Source organism: Hipposideros armiger, unplaced genomic scaffold (genome assembly GCF_001890085.2).
Source record: "Hipposideros armiger isolate ML-2016 unplaced genomic scaffold, ASM189008v1 scaffold_218, whole genome shotgun sequence".
Taxonomy (NCBI): Eukaryota; Metazoa; Chordata; class Mammalia; order Chiroptera; family Hipposideridae; genus Hipposideros; species Hipposideros armiger.
In genome coordinates this window covers 315,438-335,418 of record NW_017731568.1, presented here as the reverse complement: position 1 = coordinate 335,418, position 19,981 = coordinate 315,438, and the positions used below count along the sequence as shown (strand labels likewise).

General features: G+C 33.4%; 1 protein-coding gene across 4 annotated transcripts in view; it reads right to left on the bottom strand.

Annotated features, from left to right (window-relative positions):
- The window catches only part of STRN3 (striatin 3), a 107,140-nt gene that overhangs the window by 24,144 nt on the left and 63,015 nt on the right, over window positions 1–19,981 (bottom strand). For 2 of the 4 annotated variants that reach the window (XM_019654279.1, XM_019654281.1), the window contains exons 6-8: window positions 10,667–10,796; window positions 8,760–8,901; window positions 3,482–3,592 (exon numbers count right to left, since the gene is read on the bottom strand). In XM_019654279.1, the coding sequence (XP_019509824.1) occupies window positions 3,482–3,592; window positions 8,760–8,901; window positions 10,667–10,796 (383 nt within the window). The remainder of the gene's footprint in view (window positions 1–3,481; window positions 3,593–8,759; window positions 8,902–10,666; window positions 10,797–19,981) is intronic. The other 2 variants (XM_019654280.1, XM_019654282.1) reach the window with 1 other exon arrangement.

Genomic DNA, 19,981 nt, shown 5'->3' with positions numbered 1-19,981 from the left:
AATTTTAATTTTCTGGTGACAGTTTGCAATCTTGGATCTGGAATAGCAAATGATAAATACTAATATGAAATCTGGAAAAAAAAAAAGAAAACTAGAAAATGATCCAGGGATACTCAGTTATAATTTACTTTAAAAGAAATATTGAAAAAATTGAGACTTCCCTTTTCCAATGTACTGATTGATAAGTCAGAAGGTGTACAGCTATTCTATAACATCAGTAAAGGAAAGAAGCAGAATAGCAGATAAATCACATTCTATATATAGAAAAGACAGAGAAGTCAAGATAAATTAGAATTAGGAAAACTAAGACAAGTCCATCACTAAGAAGCAGAATTGTAAAGATACAAATTCTCAGAATGTGAATCTTTGAAATAAGGAAAGCCTCTAAATCTTTTGAAGGAAATGAAATAACCTAATCTTCTTAATAAGCCTCAATTTTATGGTATAAAATAGCACAGAAGTAACAATAAGCCATAAGAATAAGAGCATTTGTCAAAAGAAAACATTACAATTCACAACTTAAACTTTCCAATTTGAAATAGGCAAAGATTTTTAACTCCTTTCTCATATTCTAAATAAAGATTCCAGATTTCAGATGCTTCACACTTACTTCAAATGTTATACACTATATGGTTTCAAATTGCTACTGATTTTGATTTACATGCTTTTATAAGGTATAAAATAAAGAAAAAAGATCATAGAAAACTAGAAAAATTCTACTGGACCAAGATTTTAAAAGAAGGTTAATTAATTTAGAAATTTCCCCTTACTCCCTTCCCCAATTACAGAAAGCTTAGAAATTATTAAAAAATGAAAATTGAGTAGGCTAAATAATAGTTTTGTATCACTGTTAATTTCCTGGTTTTCACTGTTATACTGTGGTCATGTAAGAGAATGTCTTTGTGGTTTGGTAACATGATAATCTATGTGGATAAGACCATTCGAAGTTTATAAATTGTCAATTAAAAAAATTTTTTAAAAGTTTTCATTTCCTTAAGTTTTATCTTAAGGATGGCAGGGGTTCAAGGCCAACATTTTCTCACTTAACTCTATATTTAACAGTAAAACATTTTTATTTATCTAAATTCACAAAGCAAATGTAAAAAGAAACTATTATTTCCTAATTACTCATTCCTAAGACACTTTGCTGGAAACCTCATCTTAGAGACACTGATGTTTACAAAAATAGAAATGACACATTCTAAGGTTTAAGCAATGGAGGCTAGGATAATCTACAAAATGCAATACAATGTAACCACTAAAATCATATTTTATTTAGATGACTATACAACTAAGTAAGAAAAAATGAGTTAAAAATAATATAGTGATAGTTTTGTTGAAAAAATTAAAAAGGAGATTAATGCATAAACGCACTTAGAAAAGGCTGGAAGGATAAATACCATGCCAAATATTAATCTCTAAGTGGTTAGAACTGCAGGTGATTTTGACTTTTTCTTTGTTTCTATATACTTTTTATATTGTCAGAATAACAAGCATGTGTTATTTTTATGGTTGTATAAGCAAAGTTAGTTCGTTTTTGAAAAAAAAAAGACAGAATCAAAATTAAAGGGTTGATTGAAAATACAGTGCACATCTGGATAATAAAATAGTATTGAGGCATGAGAGCCTCAAGGCATGGCTCCAAGGTCCCCCAGTTCTGATTTAATCACAGCAGTTCCCTTTCACCCATTTCACATAGTAGGTTCTCCAATATTCTGTTGGACAACAGGGTAGCTTGTAAAAAAATAAATAAATAAATAAAAGCATTATACAGGAAAATATTTGACATAAAATGATGTTTCCTATGAGCTATTAAGTAGGCAAATAACAAAACTTTGTATGTTATGGACCTATTAAGGAAAATTAATATTTTATAGGGATGTTAAATGTTAGTTTAGTTCATCTGTTTCTAATATTTCTTAAACAGGAATGTTTTTTAAATAAAAAACATTTTTTAGAAAACTTTAAAACCTACAATTAAAAAAGACCTTAAGCTGACTTATATGTTATTTCTAAATCTCAAAAATGTATAGATCTAATTATATTCTATCGGGAAAAAAAATGGGGTATTTTAAATTTAAAGCAACATTATTTGACATTTTTTTCTAAAGAAATCTTCAGCAGATAAGTCAGTTTATGAATAATACATAAAATAAGTAATGTAATATTAAAATAAACTACTTCATTCCTTTAGAAAAAGACTTAAACCCTAAAATTCTAATGCTATTGTATCTATATTAAAATAGTTAATCATGCAAAAGTGCTTTTATACTTAACATGCATGAATTATATAGGTAAGTGATGTTACAGCTGAATTCGGCCTCTGTCCAGCACTAAATGTTTTAAAATACAATAAGCAGTTCACCATACAGACTGAAAATTCTTAGAGAATAGTTTCTTTTTTTTCACATACAATAACAAATTAGCATAAAATTATAAAAGAAAATTGCCTAACAAGTTATAAATCCCAAAACTCCACTTATTAGCCTCCACAATAAATTAAACCATTAAAAAAAAGGCCTCACTCAAAGAAACTTACATTCTTTTCCATTACACCTGCTATTTTATAAACTAATTTATTTGTCACCAGAGAAAGGAATATGGAAGATGTCTATGTATAGTTTCTGCCTGTATCATCCACTGTTTTCTCCTTGACAGTAAAAAAGTTAGACTAGTGATAATCAATGGTCAGTTCAAAATAAAGTTTCCCAAAAATAAGTTTCTCTATTTAATCGTAACAGGTCTGAAGATATTTTTCATGTGGCTGTTTTTAAGTTTGATTCACAAAATGAAAATGAATTACTTCTTTGAGAGGTGCTATAGCTAAGTTTATACCTTTACAGTACATCAGTCAGGATACAACATTGTGAAAAATACATCGAGGCACCAGAAGACACTCAGCTATTGCCAAACAAAATCTACTGCCATCACTACCCTCTCCTCTGGCCTTCTTCTACCAGAACAGCCAAAAAAAATACCACCCAGGAGAGATTTTTTTTTTGCTATTGTTTGTGGTTGGACTAGGCCAAAAGCAAAAATTATGGAAAGGGCTTTCCTATTCATTGTATGTCAGGATTCCCTAACCAAGAAATGTAACCTGGCTATGAGTTGGTTATAGCTATAATACCCTATGTATCAAAATTAAGGAAATTTATACTCTCTCTTTTAAACAAATCTCCATTAATTTTAATTCCAAGGCCAATATTGCTTACAATTTGGTAAACTTTTTAAAGCTTACAAAAAAAAAAAAATCCTTGAAACCTTTCCTTCATCCTTAGCCACATATTTAAAATGATTTCCCACTTGATCAATTAACACTTCCTAAGTCATATTCCAATAAATTTCAATTATACAACAGACAAAGTTTAAAGTTAGTTGCCCCCTTTATGAAACAAACAAAAAAAGTACACAAAAAAACAGAACTAAATAATTTTTTTCTCAAAGATTGGTATACAAAAATTATAATAGAATCTGCACTTACTCTTCACCCCTTTCTTCCCCTTTCGTTCCTTCTTGTACTGTTCCTTCAGTTTACTTATTAGTCCCTGGTCTACATCCCAAACCTCAGTAGTTGGGGAGAGGTCATCTTTATCTACATGCAGCATATTATTAAAAGAAAAAATATCAGCAGTTGGCAATGCAAGCTGTTGGCAGTAAACGGTTATAGCTTTACATAATCATAATAAAAATGTACTAATAGCATATACTCAAATTACTTTAAAGGTGCAGTCTCAAGTTTTGGTATTCACAACTCAAATTCTAAATGCCCTGAGATCTCATAAATTTCTAAACATTTAATATGAACAACAGTTAAATGGTGCTTCATATCTATGAATCACAAATTTGAAGGTTATTATTCTTTCTATAACTGATATTCTTTCAATGGACTGACATTAGAAATCTAATGTTATAAAACATAGATCACTGCATCTTTATTAAAATGTTAATAAAATTATTCAGCCAGCATCATAAAAGCAAATGAATGAATTACATGCGAAGTACTCAAAAGTGCAAGCTGGAAAGGTCAGTGCCGTTTTATTGATGAAAATAGTCATTCATGCACCTTCTGTCACACTGATTCTGCATGCACAGGATTAATTGTCCTAATGGAGAGGCATTCTAATTCTAGTCCAATAAATACATACATATAGTTCCAAAATACAGAGTCTCAAATAATCTGAACACGGCATTCGGAGAATCGCCACCTCTACCTCACCCAACCCAAATGGTCCAACATCTCATTACCTTCTTCCATTGGTCTACAACTAAGATCAGCAAAATCAAATAAAAAAACCTCAAATTCCACTGAAGAATTTTTTTTATTATAAAGTTGGTTTGGTTCTTTTTTGTTTGTTTTGTTTTTAGGGTAAGATAAAAGAAGCGACAAACAAGGAGAAGTGAAAATATACATTGCTGTGTATCTGCTAAAACGACACTCAGCTATTTGAACTGAATATAGCAAATCCATATTTGTTTTAAGTAAATACTTGTGCCTGGAAAAAATTTACTCTATAGTAAACTAAAGGAAAAACAGTATTGAAAAGCAGTATAAAAATAAGTCTATTAGAATTATTTTAAGTATTAAGGGTTTTTCTTTCCTTTAGTTTTAAAAGAGCCATGTTATTAGGAAGTTTAACATTCTGTTACAGAATGAGTTTATCTAAAACTGTTATTAAATGAAAATGACACCAAAATACACAGGCTGCGTCAATCAACAAGACTGACAAAATTGTGAGATTTTAGGGAAAACATACTTGTAAAATTTTTGATAACTCATTATATTCTGATTCACAAGTCTTATAAATGCCCTAGGCCTCACTGACTTAAATCTATACAATACACATATAAAGGTATTTTTTTCCTTATAGACTGCTACACGTAGTAGTAAACTTAAGAAATTCACATATTTGAACGGCACACAGAAATTAAATTATTTACTGTACTGTCCCTTGAATCTTTTCTACTACACTTGTTATCACTATCTCCCTTATGAATACACTTATGATCTCAGGTAGTCAGTATGTAAAAAGTTAAATCCAAAGTTTTAAGTTATTTTGCTGACTTGAATTACTTGAAACTAGGTTGTTCAGGACTGAAATTTACATGTAAGATCATTTGTCACATCTGGAAATTGAAATACTGTTTGTAATACAGCTGTAATACTGATTTAGAGAAAATTCACTTTTCATGTACTCTAACCATGAAATTTCCTGAAAACTATGCTATATCAAGCATCATCAACTTACTGAATACACCAAGAAAAAAATGTAAAGTCTTAATCATTTGCACTCATTTTGCACATATGAATAAGACTAACAATTCTTATTTTTTAAAGTGGCTACTTAAAGTAAGACAATATGACACATTTTTAGCAAATACTTTTTAAAACTCATAGAAACAACAAAAGAAAATTTAAGTGGTATAAACTTTATACAGGAAATTAGATAAAACAGATAAATGTAATAAGATAGCCAAACAGTTTTTTAAAAGACCTTTGTAGAGAAAAATAAAGCTGTGACTAGCTCTAAAGTAGCAAAGGGTAGTGGAGAGTGAAAAAGCAAAGGGAATAAAAAAGGATAAGCTTAAGGAAAAAAACAAACATCATTTGCAAGATAACCTCAAATCTAGAAAACAAAGGTAAACTTAGGCAGTGCAAAGAACAGGTTGGTGAATGCATTATGTGCACAAACAACATCCTGAAACTTGCCTGGTAAGTAACAGCTGATTTGATAGTGCTTATAAGAAATACTTAAGAGCAAAAGGGAAGAGCCAGCATAATCTTCTACATATTAATTCTGTTTTAAAAAAATCTACAGGGGAAAAAAATACCAAGAAATGAGGTTGAATCAGTTACGGCAACTTTTTTGTTTAAAAGAAATCACAAATATTCACAAAAAAATTGACCCTTTACTCAAAACCACAAAAACAAAATTTTATTATGGTAATTCTAACTATTAAAGCAGAGGAATTATACAAATCTACTTAATGTAGCATAAGTTTGTAGCTAACTTTACTTCATGCAAATATTCAGTACTTTACCCACTATATTCAAAAACAAATATTCAAGTACTAATTCTATTTTGTAGCCCTATAAATTTCCAGAGCACAGTTTAAGTGTTTAACAGAAAATAACATCATTAAAATGTCTAGTCTTCATGAGAAAAACAGCAAAGTTAGAAATGCCCACTAATATTTTTGATTGTGAGAACTAAAAACTACTAAAATTAAACTCAGACTGCCTAACATAGCTGACAAAAGAAAAACAGGATTTAAAAGCTTTCTAAAAAGCAGTGGTTTCACAGGATAAAAAGAATTAAAAATTAGAGGCATCTAAGCGGATTGATAGTATACAAAATAAAAAATAACACAGATTATCTAATGGGGTGAGTATGGGATATGTTTCATTAGGACAGACTATTTTTTTTTAAATCTGTGTCCTTTAACCCAATAACTTAAACCTAAAAACCACCACCTTCCCATTTATAAGTAAATTCAAATTTTAAGTAAATGAATTAAATATAAAGGAGTGTTTGTATATTCATCTTCTGTTTCGGAAAAACTGAATATGACAACTGCTGAGTAGAAAAGATAAATTCAGAAACACTGCACAGATCCTATGACAGTTTTCATTTCTTAAGGAAAGAAACTACTTGAACCATTTTGTTCTTAAGAGAGTCCTTTCCCTTAAGAACTTACAATGCTTTAAAGATGTTTCAGTCTCTTCTAGAAGGAAAAGATTTTGTCAGTTACTTCCATTTACACAAAGAGATTCAAATCACTCTCAAATATTCTTAGTAAAAGTAATGGATTGACAGTTGTCATTCACTAATTAGGTCCTCTCTTAAAACTCTGTGATCAAATTACAGTCAAGCCTTTTGACAGAAGGACCAATCAGTTGTACATAATATGGTACTTTTATTAAAGAAATAATGCCACTTTATACAAATCAAATTCCCGAAATTTTTGTATGTTCTGACTGAGAATTAAACTTCCAGCAATTTTAAGCGAAAATACGAATGGATTATGTATCAAAATTTAGGTATCCAAATGTTCAAAAACTGCTTTTGATTGCTTTTTTAAATGAAAACAATTTAAATGTACATTATCAGAGTCCTGGTTCAACAAATAAACAAATATATTGACAGAATATTATGCAGCTATTTAAAAAGTGATGTTGCAGAAGAACAATATGTTAAGTGAAAAGCATGGGCAATAAATCAGCACACAGCAAAATCCTTTGCTAAATAAACATACACATATTTATATATAAATGTTAAGCATGGTTCTCTCTACACAGTAGCATTATAGGTAATTTTTAATTTTCTTCTTTACATGTAGTTGTGGATTCTAAACCTCCTATAACATACATGAATTGAAAACTAATTATATATATTTATAGAATTTAAATGTATTTATATAATTATAAAATAATCCAAAAGAACATAAACAGTTTAAAAATTACTGGAAAAAATTAAGGTATAAAGAAAACTTAGATACTTTTATTGTTTCTCCTGAGCAAGGCTAATTTTTAAGAGGAGTAAACTTCTAGAATATAGCCATTTTCAAATAAGTACAAAAATGTATATTCAGAATCTACAAAGTTATTGTGGAGTTGTTTTCACATTTTTAATTAATGTGCCTCTTCTCTTTCCACTTAGAGAGAAATGAAGGTCTGCAAATAATGCTTGAGAATTATAAACAATGAAAAAGTTGATAACAAAATTCAGATCTTTTAAGCACTTGATTTGTATCAGGACAGTCAATAAATACATTATCTATTAGGTTTTATCTCTATTAGTAATACTCAGTTTCAACACATAATTGAGGCATTTTAAAAACCCAAGTGTATTTCCCATTACCAAAGTAGTGTTTAAAAATCCAGTGATAAACCTGAAACTAATAAAGAAAAAAAAGGAAAAATCTAGTGATAATTCCTTTTGCTAGTTAACTAAGCAACGATAGTGTTCATATGAAATATGTTTAAGGTACTTAGAAACCTTCTCTAATAAAGCGCTATAAACACAATTTGAATTCTACCTACCAGACAACATGCTGATATTAAAAGAAGATTAAATGAACATTTACTAGGAATAACATACTGGACCTCCGCTTTTATCTTAAAGTATTTGTTACATTTTTATTTTACTTACTAATGGGGTTTTTAAAGCTGTATAAACAGAACTGGGTTTTTCTTCCTTTTAGTATGGCTGGACTATTATTATCATCACATATCACTTCCAAAGGGTAGGCCTTAACATTTGCACAATGAATATTATACATAATAAAGGTTAATAACCTTCACTAAATCTTGTTCAATGTAGAGTTCAATTCAGGTTTAGCAGCTTTACTACTTCCTAGCAATAAGTCAGATAATGCCATAAGGCATACTGAAACAGTTAATTTTTCTTGAAACCTAGATTCATTAATAAATTAAATAATGGGAATTAAAAATAAACTGTATACATGCCTATTTTTTAATCTACTAAGAGAAAAGGAATTGAATTTCTAAATTGACTAAATGTTTCAACTTTAAATCAAGAAAAATTGCAAAAATCAAAAGCCATATACAAAAGTTTAGTCACCCAATCTAAATAAAGTGATGCAAAATACCCTGAAATTATTCAATACCACTTCCCCTTGCTCTTGGTTTAACTGCTACCATACATTCAGAGACACACATTTCCACATATAATATTTAATAATAATACATCTTTAAGAGCTAGACGTTCTCCCACCCCCATAATTCTTTATCACCTTACCCCATTCTGTGCCATCCCCTGAACTCCGTGCTTCTCCAGCTCCTTCACCATCTTCAGCAGTCACTAAAAAATCAAATTCTTTCAGTGCTTCTTCAGTATCAGGATCATCAGTTAGGTCAGCAGCTAAACCTTCATTACCTATCTGTATATGGAACATAAGCCAAGAATTACTTTTATTGTAAATTTTAAAGGGGTCCTTTATGTTTTCATACAATTATCTTTACATTTGTACTCCCATTTTTAAATTACTTAGGTACAAAATTTTAGATTTTCATGTAGTTCCCCAATCCCAAATTATACTTTAGATAAATGGTTTTCGACAGTGCTATGTGAAGACCATTCTAAGATGTGATGGAAGTAATGTGGTAGTAAGAAGATTAAAATGCTAATCACCAAGAATATTAACTTCTTTTATAATACATTCAGTTACCCTTTTAAAGACCCATTCACTCACTTACACTCTGATATGTTGTGCTGAATTGATCTCCCTGTGTATGTAGTCTATAACTCACAAGGATGTGAAACAGCTAATAAGGATATTAACTAATGTAAGTAAGTCAATAGCTGTGGTAATTATGATAGTGATTTGCCTCCCAGAACAAGAAAAAAAGAAGTAAAATGTCTATTCATCCATGTTACACATACTGAGTATGTTATACATATGAAGTGTGGCAAAATGGTTAAAAACTACTTTTATAGATTAGAAGCTTTTGAGGAACACTGGCATTTTCCCCATGTTACTGTAACATCCCAAAGAACCACAACTGAACCTACCTACTTTTATTACATACTTGAAATGCTGTACACTACTATGACAATTCACAAATGGATCACCTCATCTATAATGGATGCTCCTATAGCTAACCCACATCACCACTAAAATAGATAAACCCATTTCTTAGGTTATGAGCAAAAGTAAATTATTAATCTTTACCAAAGAATAAGAATGTTGACACACACACCGTATTTTGCCATGTATAATGCGCTCCCATGTATAATGGCGCACCCACATTTTTTACTCAAATTTTCAGGGAAAAAAATCTTTCGTTTCAATTTTTTAATTCAAAATTTTATTTGTTTACATCTAGGTACTTGTTTTTTGTATTAAAAAGGAATTTTAGCATTTATCTTTTAACATATAATGGTATAAGAAATTTTATGTAAAAAATAACTACAAAACACAAGGACAGATACAAGGTACAAGAAATTGTATGTACCGGTAACAAATTTACAATATTTACACATCATAGAAGGCCAAGAGCTCTTCATCATTACAAGTTCATCATAAGTCCAACACAACCAATTATCATATTCCAGGGTACTACTTTGCATATGGATATTGTTATTGATTTCTAGAGTTACACTTTTAACTCAGAAGTATAGATAAAGAGTTAAAAACATTTATATAGATACGGAATTAGTACTACCCATGTATAATGCACATCCTTATTTTTCCCTCACAAATTTGGGCAAAAAACTGCGCATTATACACGGCAAAATACGGTAAACTTAGAATCCACACTTTACTCCCTCACCCACCATGGGAATATCCCCCACTGAAGCCTCAGTTATCATCTGTTTACTGTACATGAAGAGAAAGACTACAGCAGTGACTGTTAATTGTGGTAGGAGTGGAAGGGTTGTTGCTTTTTTTAAAAAAAAGGTTCAAACCACTAGACTAGTCCTTTAAAGACACTCTTCCTTGCCATTTAGTAAGTAATAGAGCAAATAAGAATGTCTACTATATGTGGATAATTAAATAAGAACTGATATATAAAACTTTCAAGTGACATGGTAAAATAAAAAATGATCACTTGTAATGTAACTTAACACATTATAAGAATTTCTATTTGAAATACGTGAGTATATATATTTTAGCTAGTAAGAATAGAAAATTGAGTTCTTACCTTGTGTTTATTCATCCGATGTTTGTCTTTTCCTTCTGGGATGCCTTCAATCATGTCATTTTCCTCTTCTTCATCACTGTCATCGGCATTTTCTAAGAAATTAAATGTCTCAAGAACATCACCAGAAGGCCTGTAAGAGGGGAAAAAGATGAATCAAAATGTTTCAGAGGTTATTTCTACTATTTCTTTCTGGTTCTTATTTTAAAACAGTACCTGAAGGTAGTATAGAGATTCAAATGACAACCTATTTATAATGCATTGCCTAAATGCTGTACCCAAGAAAAGAATGTAGAAAGATTATTTATGTTCTATGATTAAAATAAAAGTGTTCTTTGTTAACTGAGTTTCTCCAATGTATATTGTTCAAAATATTTTAAGTAATTACAGCATCAAAATAAAATCCTATAGTATTAGAAACGAAATGCTATCATCTCTCAACATAAAGCCACCATAAGCAAGCAACTTAAACAGCATTTCTTATGGCTCTACAACCTCTTACAGCTTGGCCCTAATATTTAAGGATTAAAATCAAAGTTTATCAGGCTGCCAGATTTAAAGTTATGGTAAATCAGATACATTGGGTCTTTGGAAAAGTCACGACAAATTTTGTCTGTTTTTCAAAGATCATTTATTTATATAAAGAACAAAGATTAATCAATGATATATTGCCCATTTTTCCTTTTTTTAAAATGTTATTGGGGAATTGGGGAAGGGGAACAGACAAGTTGCTGTCCTTTTGTTCTTCAATCTAGTTCTGGAGGACGTTGCTTCACTGGCCCACGTTGGTATTGTGATCACTGCACTCTTCCCAGCTGAGGCATCGGTCGCCGGCCATTGGATGGCCGCTCACAGCAGCTCTTGCAGCTCACACCAGCTGCCAGCTACTCACAGTAGCTTACGGCAGCCCACTGCAGCCCTACTGCAGCCTACGCCGTCACCGGCGACTCACAGCAGCCCAGCTCCAGGTCGAGCTATTGTTCATCATCTTAGCTGTAGATGGCGCAGCATCACTGGCCCTCAAGTGGGATCCGAACTGGGGCCCTGCTGCTCAGATCTCGCACTCCCAAGCCAACTCTTAACCAACGAGGAACTCGGCTGGTCCGATATATTGGGTGTTTTGTTTGATAACTTTATGCCATCTTTCAGTGAGCTTCATAATTACTTGTCCATAGAAGGACCTGTCTTTATCAGCGAAAAACTGAACAAGGTGCTGATTTACAGCCTCATCTGAATCGAACATTATACCATGCAAGGAGTTTTGAAGAGAGCAAAACAAGTGGAAGTCTGACAGCACAAGGTCAGGCGACTATGGTGGGTGTGGCAACACATCCCATCCAAGCTCCAATAATTTTTGACGGGTGATCAAACTTGTGTGTGGTCTTGCGTTGTCGCGATGGGACACAACTCCTTTACAATTAACAAGCTCTGGATATTTCTGGATGATGGATTTATTCAAACTGTCCAATTGTCAACAGTACACATTCGAATTGATTGACTGGTTCCTTGGTAGGAGCTCGAAAAACACGACACCTTTAAAATCCCTCCACACTGAGAGCATAACCTTCCTCTGATGAATGTCTGCTTTCGATCTCGTTTGAGGCGAATCATCACATCAGGACCAAGACCGTTTGCGCACCACATTGTTGTAAACAATCCACTTCTCATTACCAGTTATCAGTCACTTCAGAAAAAGATCGTTTTCCTCACACTTAATGAGCATATTGCAGATGTTTATATGTGCCGTCAAATGAACTTCTTTGAGTTCATGCGGAACCAAATATTGAGCTTGCTTACGTATCCCGGCTTCTTCAGGTGGTCGTGAATGCTTGAATGATGGATGTTCAATGTTTCTGCAATCTCTTGTGTCATGTAACGTGGGTTTGACTTGATCAATGCCTTTATTTTGTCGTCATCAACCTCAGTGGGCCTCCCTGACCAAGGAGCGTCGTTGAGATCAAAATCACCAGCAGAGAATTTCGTGAACCATCATTAGCACTGACGTTCTTGTAGAGCATTGTCACCGTAAACTTTATGCAACTTTTCACAAGCTGTATGCGCGTTCTTCCCTTTATGGAAGTAAAACAGTAAAATATGGCAAAAATGCACAGTTTGGTCTTCCATCTTCAACTTGCTGTCAAATCTCCAAAACTCAACCAAATTGCTCAATTTTTTTTTTTAGAATGAAGCTAGACCTATCAGCTGTCAATGACATAGCAATAACATAGATGCGAATGACTCTAGTACTTCCAAAAATGAACTAGTGCCATCTGCTGCAAACATGCGTCACGACTTTTCTGAAGACCCAACAGAACATTCCAATCCATTTCACAAATTTTCGTACCTAGAAAATAGGATCCTTAATATACTAAAGAAATACTAACTCAAATCTTTCAGAAACTCATTTAATAGATAATAGTGATAATCCATTTTTATCTACTTATGAAGTAATTTTTAAAACTATAATCTGAGTTCTTCCTCTATGTACAAAAGAGGGTTTTCAATAGTTCTTTAAATGTCTACACAGGTAGCAACAGAACAGTGGATTTTCAGCTGAACAGACTCTCTCAACAAAAAGCTTTGCACTTCCATTAACTAGCTGCCTGAATTTGGCCAGCTCACTTAAACCTTTTGGCCTCAATTTCTTTACCGATAGGAAAAAAAAATTTTTTTTTCCTACCTGTAAACTGTGGAGGTTGAACTAGATGACCTCAAATGTCCTTTATCAACACCACGATCAACACCATGGTAACGAAAAGAATAATAATCCAAAATTTAGGGTTTTCTTCCTCCCTAATTGTTGCTATTAGTCCAAATGAATGACATATGCAATTCAGACTATTTTTAATAGCACCTTAACATGTCATAGGGTTTTAACAGGCCTGGTACCACTCTCCCTATTTCAGTACATTAAGGACCTATATAAAAACTGAATACAGAAAGAGATGGTGTTATCAAATGCAAATTAGAAAAAACAAACACAAACCTACCGCAATAATAAAACACTTTTCAGCTCAACATTTGTCTTATTATTTGGGAATTAAATGAAAGGCAAAGAAAATATGTGACAAATTGGCACATTAATAAAAAACAGAAAATATAGTAAGTCCTCACTTAACATCGTGAATAGGTTCTGCGACTTTAGAGAGAAATGATGTATAATGAAACCAATTTTACCATAGGTTAATTGATATAAACAGCATCTTATTAATGTTATGATGAAACTACACTGAAGGAAATGACATTATTCGAGGATCTGCTATAGTAAATTTAAAATATAAGAATTTTGTTTTGAACTTTGATAAATTAAGTACTGTTATTCCTTGGGTAGAAACTTCTGTCTCCAAAGTGAGAACTCACAATTCAGGTTTTAAAAATTGTATTTGATCACAGCAAAATATGTGCACTTTAAAAGTAAAATAGAGCACAATCCATAAAAAGATAGAATTGATGATTTAGGCTTCCCAAATTAAAAACATGCTCTTTGAGAAACACTATTAGAGAACTTAAAGAGAAGCCCACAAATGGGGATAAAAAATTTGCAAGTCACATATTTGATGAAGGACCTGTGTCCAGAATATAAAAAGAACACTTAAATCTCAACTATATCAAACAATAAAAAATGGGGAAATTATTCAAATAGACACTGTACCAAAAAAAATACGTGGATGGCATAAACAGATACTCGCCATCTTCAGTCTTTAGGAAAATGAAAATTAAAAGTACCGTATTTGCCGGCGTATAAGACGACTGGGCGTATAAGACGACCCCCTAACATTTCCACTCAAAATACAGAGTTTGTTATATACTCGCCGTATAAGACTACCCCCTCTTCCGCACACCTTCCACACACCAAATAAAAGGTAAAACAATATCAGATTTGATTTCAACATTTATATTTATATTCAAATGCTTATGACATGCAGGAAAACTGTCACAAGGCTGTATGTAACCAAACATATACATAAATCGCGATTCGCGATTTTGCGCTATCATACTGGGTGTATGGTCGGCTGTGTGCGATTTTGCGAGTGTGGTAAAATCGCATAACAGCAAAATCGCATAACAGCCGAGCATACACCCAGCAGCGCTGCTGATGCCTGAATGGTATGTGGAATGAAGTGGGCGGGCATCGGGAGGCCACTATGGCACGGGGCAAGCACTATGGGCAGTCTATCTGAAGTGTACCCGGCGTATAAGACGACCCCCCACTTGGAGGCATATTTTTCAGGGCCAAAAAATCGTCTTATACGCCGGCAAATACGGTAACCGTTAACTGTGAAGGGTCTGAGACTTTATTTGCATGCTAACATGCTGTTTCTTTTCAGATGTTTCTTTTTAGAATTCATGACAATGGTCTTTGTATGGATCTGTTTAAAATTAATTTTATAGTGTACTTGGGAATTCTTTCAAACTGGAAAAAGAAAATCCTTGGAAATACATTCTGTAAATATATTCCAGAAAATTTTCTTTTATTACTACCTTAATAATCTTTTCAACACATTTTACTTGTTCTTCCTGAAACTCCTAGTCAGATGTAGGCTCTCCTGGGCTGACCTTTTAATTTTCCTAGTTTTTCAGTTCTACTTTCTCTTTTCCCTTTCCTGGGAGAGTCCTTCAACCTTATCTTCCAAATTTTACATGGAAATTATTTCTATCATACTTCTTAATTTATACTAGTTCTTTTTTTGATCTCCGACTAAACCTTTTAAAATAACATCCTATTTGTTTTGTAGATGTATTATCTTCTCTCAGTAATCTCAGATGATTAATTATAGTTTTGAAAGTCTTCTGCTCCCCGTTTTCTGAGTTCCTTTTTTGTTCAGTTCCTTTGGTCTCCAATTTTTCATATTAAAGTCTTTCCTTAAGTGTGAGGCACTGATAGGATAAACAGGTGTATTGTGTACATGGATGAAGACTGTCAAGTAGCTGGATTGACTTTTGCATGATAGGACAGAGGCCCAACCATTTCACTGGCAGATCTCAACTGTCAGTTTCATTAGGTCTCTTTTATTAATGTGATCAATTTCAATATTCTGCCTGCAAAGATATAAAACCAGCTGCCAACATATTAGAAGCCAAATAGCAGAAGAAAACAGGAGATCTCACTGCTCAGCTGGAGATTTTCAGATAATGCTGTTTTCTGTACAGTAACTGGCCCTACAGTTGCTTGATTTAAAAAATCATTGGGCGTTGGTTAAGAGTTGTATTGGGATGCCAGCTCTCAGCAGCAGGGCCCCAGTTCGGATCCCACATGAGGGCCAGTGACGCTGTGCCCTCTACAGCTAAGATAGTGAACAACAGCTCAACCTGGAGCTGGGCTGCTGTGAGTCGCCAGCGATGGCGTAGGCTGCCATGGGGCTGGCCAGCAGCAGGCATGAGCTTTCGTGAGCTGCCTGAGACGCCGTGAGCGGGAATCCAATGGCTGGCGAGCGACTGCCTCACCCGGGAAGAGTGCAGTGATCATACCAACATGGGCCAGTGAAGGGACGTCCTCCACAACTAGATTGAAGAACAAAAAGGACAGCAACTTGTCTGTTTCCCATCCCCAATTCCCCAACACTGTTCCCCTCCCCCAATCCCCCCCCAAAATCTTAATAATAAAAAAAGAAATCATTGATTCGACTTCACCAGAAAATATACCACCATTCTTTGAGATAAGGGAGGGATGTGGCTGCACAGGATAAATGGGGATTTAAGATTTTAACTACCTCTTACATAAACTTTAAACCAATTCTCTTGTCACAACCCCCTCTAAACCTGACTCCAGATGTACCTGATAACTCTCATTCCTTAGACTTTGTAGCTTTCCAGCCATTTTGGAAATTGAACTGGTTTATTCCTTTTCTTCTTCCTTTTGCTCCTGAATACATTTAGATTTAAACTCAGTTGACATTCCTCCATTTTCTTTCCAGCTTCCAAAACTGTTAAATTCTCCCTATATGATGGACAGTAGCCTCATTCTTTCTATGTAATCAATTTTGTCCTTAATGTGCTAATACATCTTAAAAAGTCTTTGTCATTTCAGCTGAGGTTCCAGATAGCACACAAATAAAATGTGCCTTTAATCCACCATGCTAAAGTGGAAGTCTCCATCTATGGTGTATTATAATTTTCTTCTCTGTCAACTATTAGTTTACTAACCTCTCTCATTCTAAAAAGGCAATCAACAGAATTTATAAACTAACATATACAGATGAAGGGAAAATAAAATGAAGCCAAAGGTAAGGTTGGTAAGTAAAGGCTAAAAAAAAAAAAAAATCAGTGCATTTTCTACAGGGAGTAACCTCACAAATTTGGCAAGATTGTAAACACAGTAAAAAGAGAAAGGGAGCAAATCAGCCCAAAGACTAAGAAGCAACACAGCTTTTCCCAGTTATAAGATCTAAGAGAACTGTCTCCCTCCAGGAATCCTCATAAAATGGATGTTTTGTGATATAATGCACTATGCACCCACTACATCCCCCTACAGAAAACCAAGAAATACAATAGTGACATTCACTTAGCAGAATCCAGTAAACACACTCTTGGTGGGGTTACATTTCAGCTGGATACACAATATTCTATAAAAGCTAACACTAGTGCCTGGCATTGTTCTAAATGCTTTATACATTCATTCATTTCTTCTTCACATCAACCCTATCATCATCATTTTACAAATGAGGAAGCTGAGGCAAAGGAAGGTAAAGTACCTTGCCCAAAGTCACAGCTAGTAAGTGGTGAGGTCAGAATTCAAACCCAGTCCATCTGTGTTCAGAATTCACACTCTAAATCATTAAGCATACTGCCTCTAATAACATGATCTAAAATTTATCATTCCTTTACTGTTTAACATAAGACTGCTTCTAATTTTTTAATATTAAAAATAAGAATGTGATAAACATCTTTTTGCTGAAATCTCTATCACTGTGTTAGATCATTTCTTATTCCGAGGGGTTTTAAAAGGCCCTGATAATAGCTGAATCATATGGACTTCCATTAGTGAAGATTCAGAATATGTAAATATACTCAAGAAGAAAGCTGGGCTTGATTAATAACAAGTATTATCTAAACGTCTGTGGACGAATGAATCAATGAAGAAAATGTGGTATATACATATGCAATAGATTATTCAGTCATAAAAAAGATGGAAATCTTGTCTACTACAACACTGATGAACCTTCAGGCCTTTATGCTAAGTGAAATAAGTCAGTCACATAAGGACAAATGCTGCATGATTCTACTTAGTGAGGTATTGAAAGTAGTTACTCATAGAAACAGGAAGTTGAATGGTGGAGGAAATAGGGAGTTGCTATTCAATGGGTATAGTGTTTCACTCATTCAAGATAAAAAAGTTCTAGAGATGTGCTCTACAACATTGCACTTACAGTTAACAATACTGCCCTGCACACTTAAAAAAACTGTCAAGAGGATAGATCTCATGTTATTTTTTTTTTAACCACAACAGAAGGAAAACTTATTAAAGTCTTAATCTTGCAAAGGCAAGAAGCTTTCAAAGGAGAAGATAGTGTTGTAAATCTTTAATTTATATTCATGTGTGGTATGGTAAGCTGCATTACTCTAAAACATTTATAAATCCTATAAACCACTTAGCCAGGTTAGCTAATAACTTTAGTTAAAAATGCATAATACTTTTGCCTTTTCTCTTATGCTACAAAAACACTCCATGCTAGCTTAAATTCAAAGTAAAGAAAACAGGGGTTCTATTAGATGCCAAATTGTTTTTATTAAAAAGACCTTATTTCTCTGAATAAAAAGCCTAAACACTAGGCTTATGTTATCTTGAAAGTTATAGAACATGTTTTAAATAGTTGCATAGTGTCAAAAAAATATATCTAAGATATGAAATAATGCTATTTATAAACTGTACATATTATTTTTCTTAAGCTATAAAAGAACTCATTTGATTTTTACCCCATCCTCTTTTTCTTTTTCTTTGTCTTTCCAACCTGTTATTCACACAGTATCTAATGGTTAAAAAAAAAAAGTTCCACCTGCTAAACTTCTCGCATTTATTAAGTCTGCATTAACCAAAAGTATACCTGATAGACAGTAAACAGCAACTGTTGACAAGGATGTAGAGTAATCAAAACTCTTACAAATTTCTGGTGGGAATGTAAAATAATTCAGCCACTAGGGAAAAGATTTTGGAAATTCCTCAAAAAGGTAACTAGAGTTACCATCTGACTCAGCAATTCTACTCCTAAATATATACCCAAGTGAACTGAAAACATGTCCACACTTGTAAACCAATGTTCAAAGTAACATTATTCATTATTCCAAAATGTGGAACCAACCCACATGCCCATCAACTGGACAAGGAATGGATAAACAAAATGTTATATATTATAGTACAAAATATTATTTGGCAATAAAAAGAAATTACTGACATGCTAAACACAGACGAACCTTTAAAATATTATGCTAAGTGAAAGAAGCCCCTTATAAAATAACCATTTATGTCAAATTCCCAAAATAGGCAAATCTAGAGACAGAAAGTAGATTAGTTAAGTTGCCTAACGTTGGGGGTGGGAAGAGTGTAGGGAAGAATGGAGGGGGCAACTAATGAGAAGGGGTTTCTTTTTAAGGAGCTAAAAATTTTCAAAACTTAGATTGTGGTGATGGCTGAACAACTCTGTGATTATCCTAAAAACCATTAAACTATAAACTTTAAATGGGTAAAATTTATGGTATGTGAATTATATCTCAACAGAAACATAAAATTAAAAAAGAGTATTTGATAGCTTCTGAGTGAGTCCAAATAATGCCAAGCCTCACACTAGTGGTCTAAATAACCACTGCTATCCTAGTTACAGAGTAGTGTTATAATTTATTAAAAATACTTTAGGGGTGGCTGCTTAGCTCAGGTGGTTGGAGCTCAGGCTCATAACACCAAGGTTGCCAGTTCAATTCCTACATGGCTCAAGGAGCTGCGCCCTCCACAGATGGACTGAAGACAAATACTTGACATGGAGCTGATGGGTCCTAGAAAAACGCACTGTTCTCTGCACGCCATCCCCCCCACCCCCAAAAAAAATTTTAAAAAGAAAATACTCTAGCAAAAATTTTAAAATCAGGATGTTAAAATAGCTTTGAACTACATGAAACTCACCCTCAAATTTTAATTTTGCACTCATTCAGAGCTATAGCCATTCTCTTGGCATCAAAATTTAAGATACATTTTTTAAAACACCTAAATAGAGGGCTGGCCGAGTGGCGCAATGGTTAAGAACTCGCTTGGGACGCCAGAGGGCCCCGGTTCGGATCCCACATATGAGGGCCAGTGACACTGCCCTCTACAGCTAAGATGCTGAACAA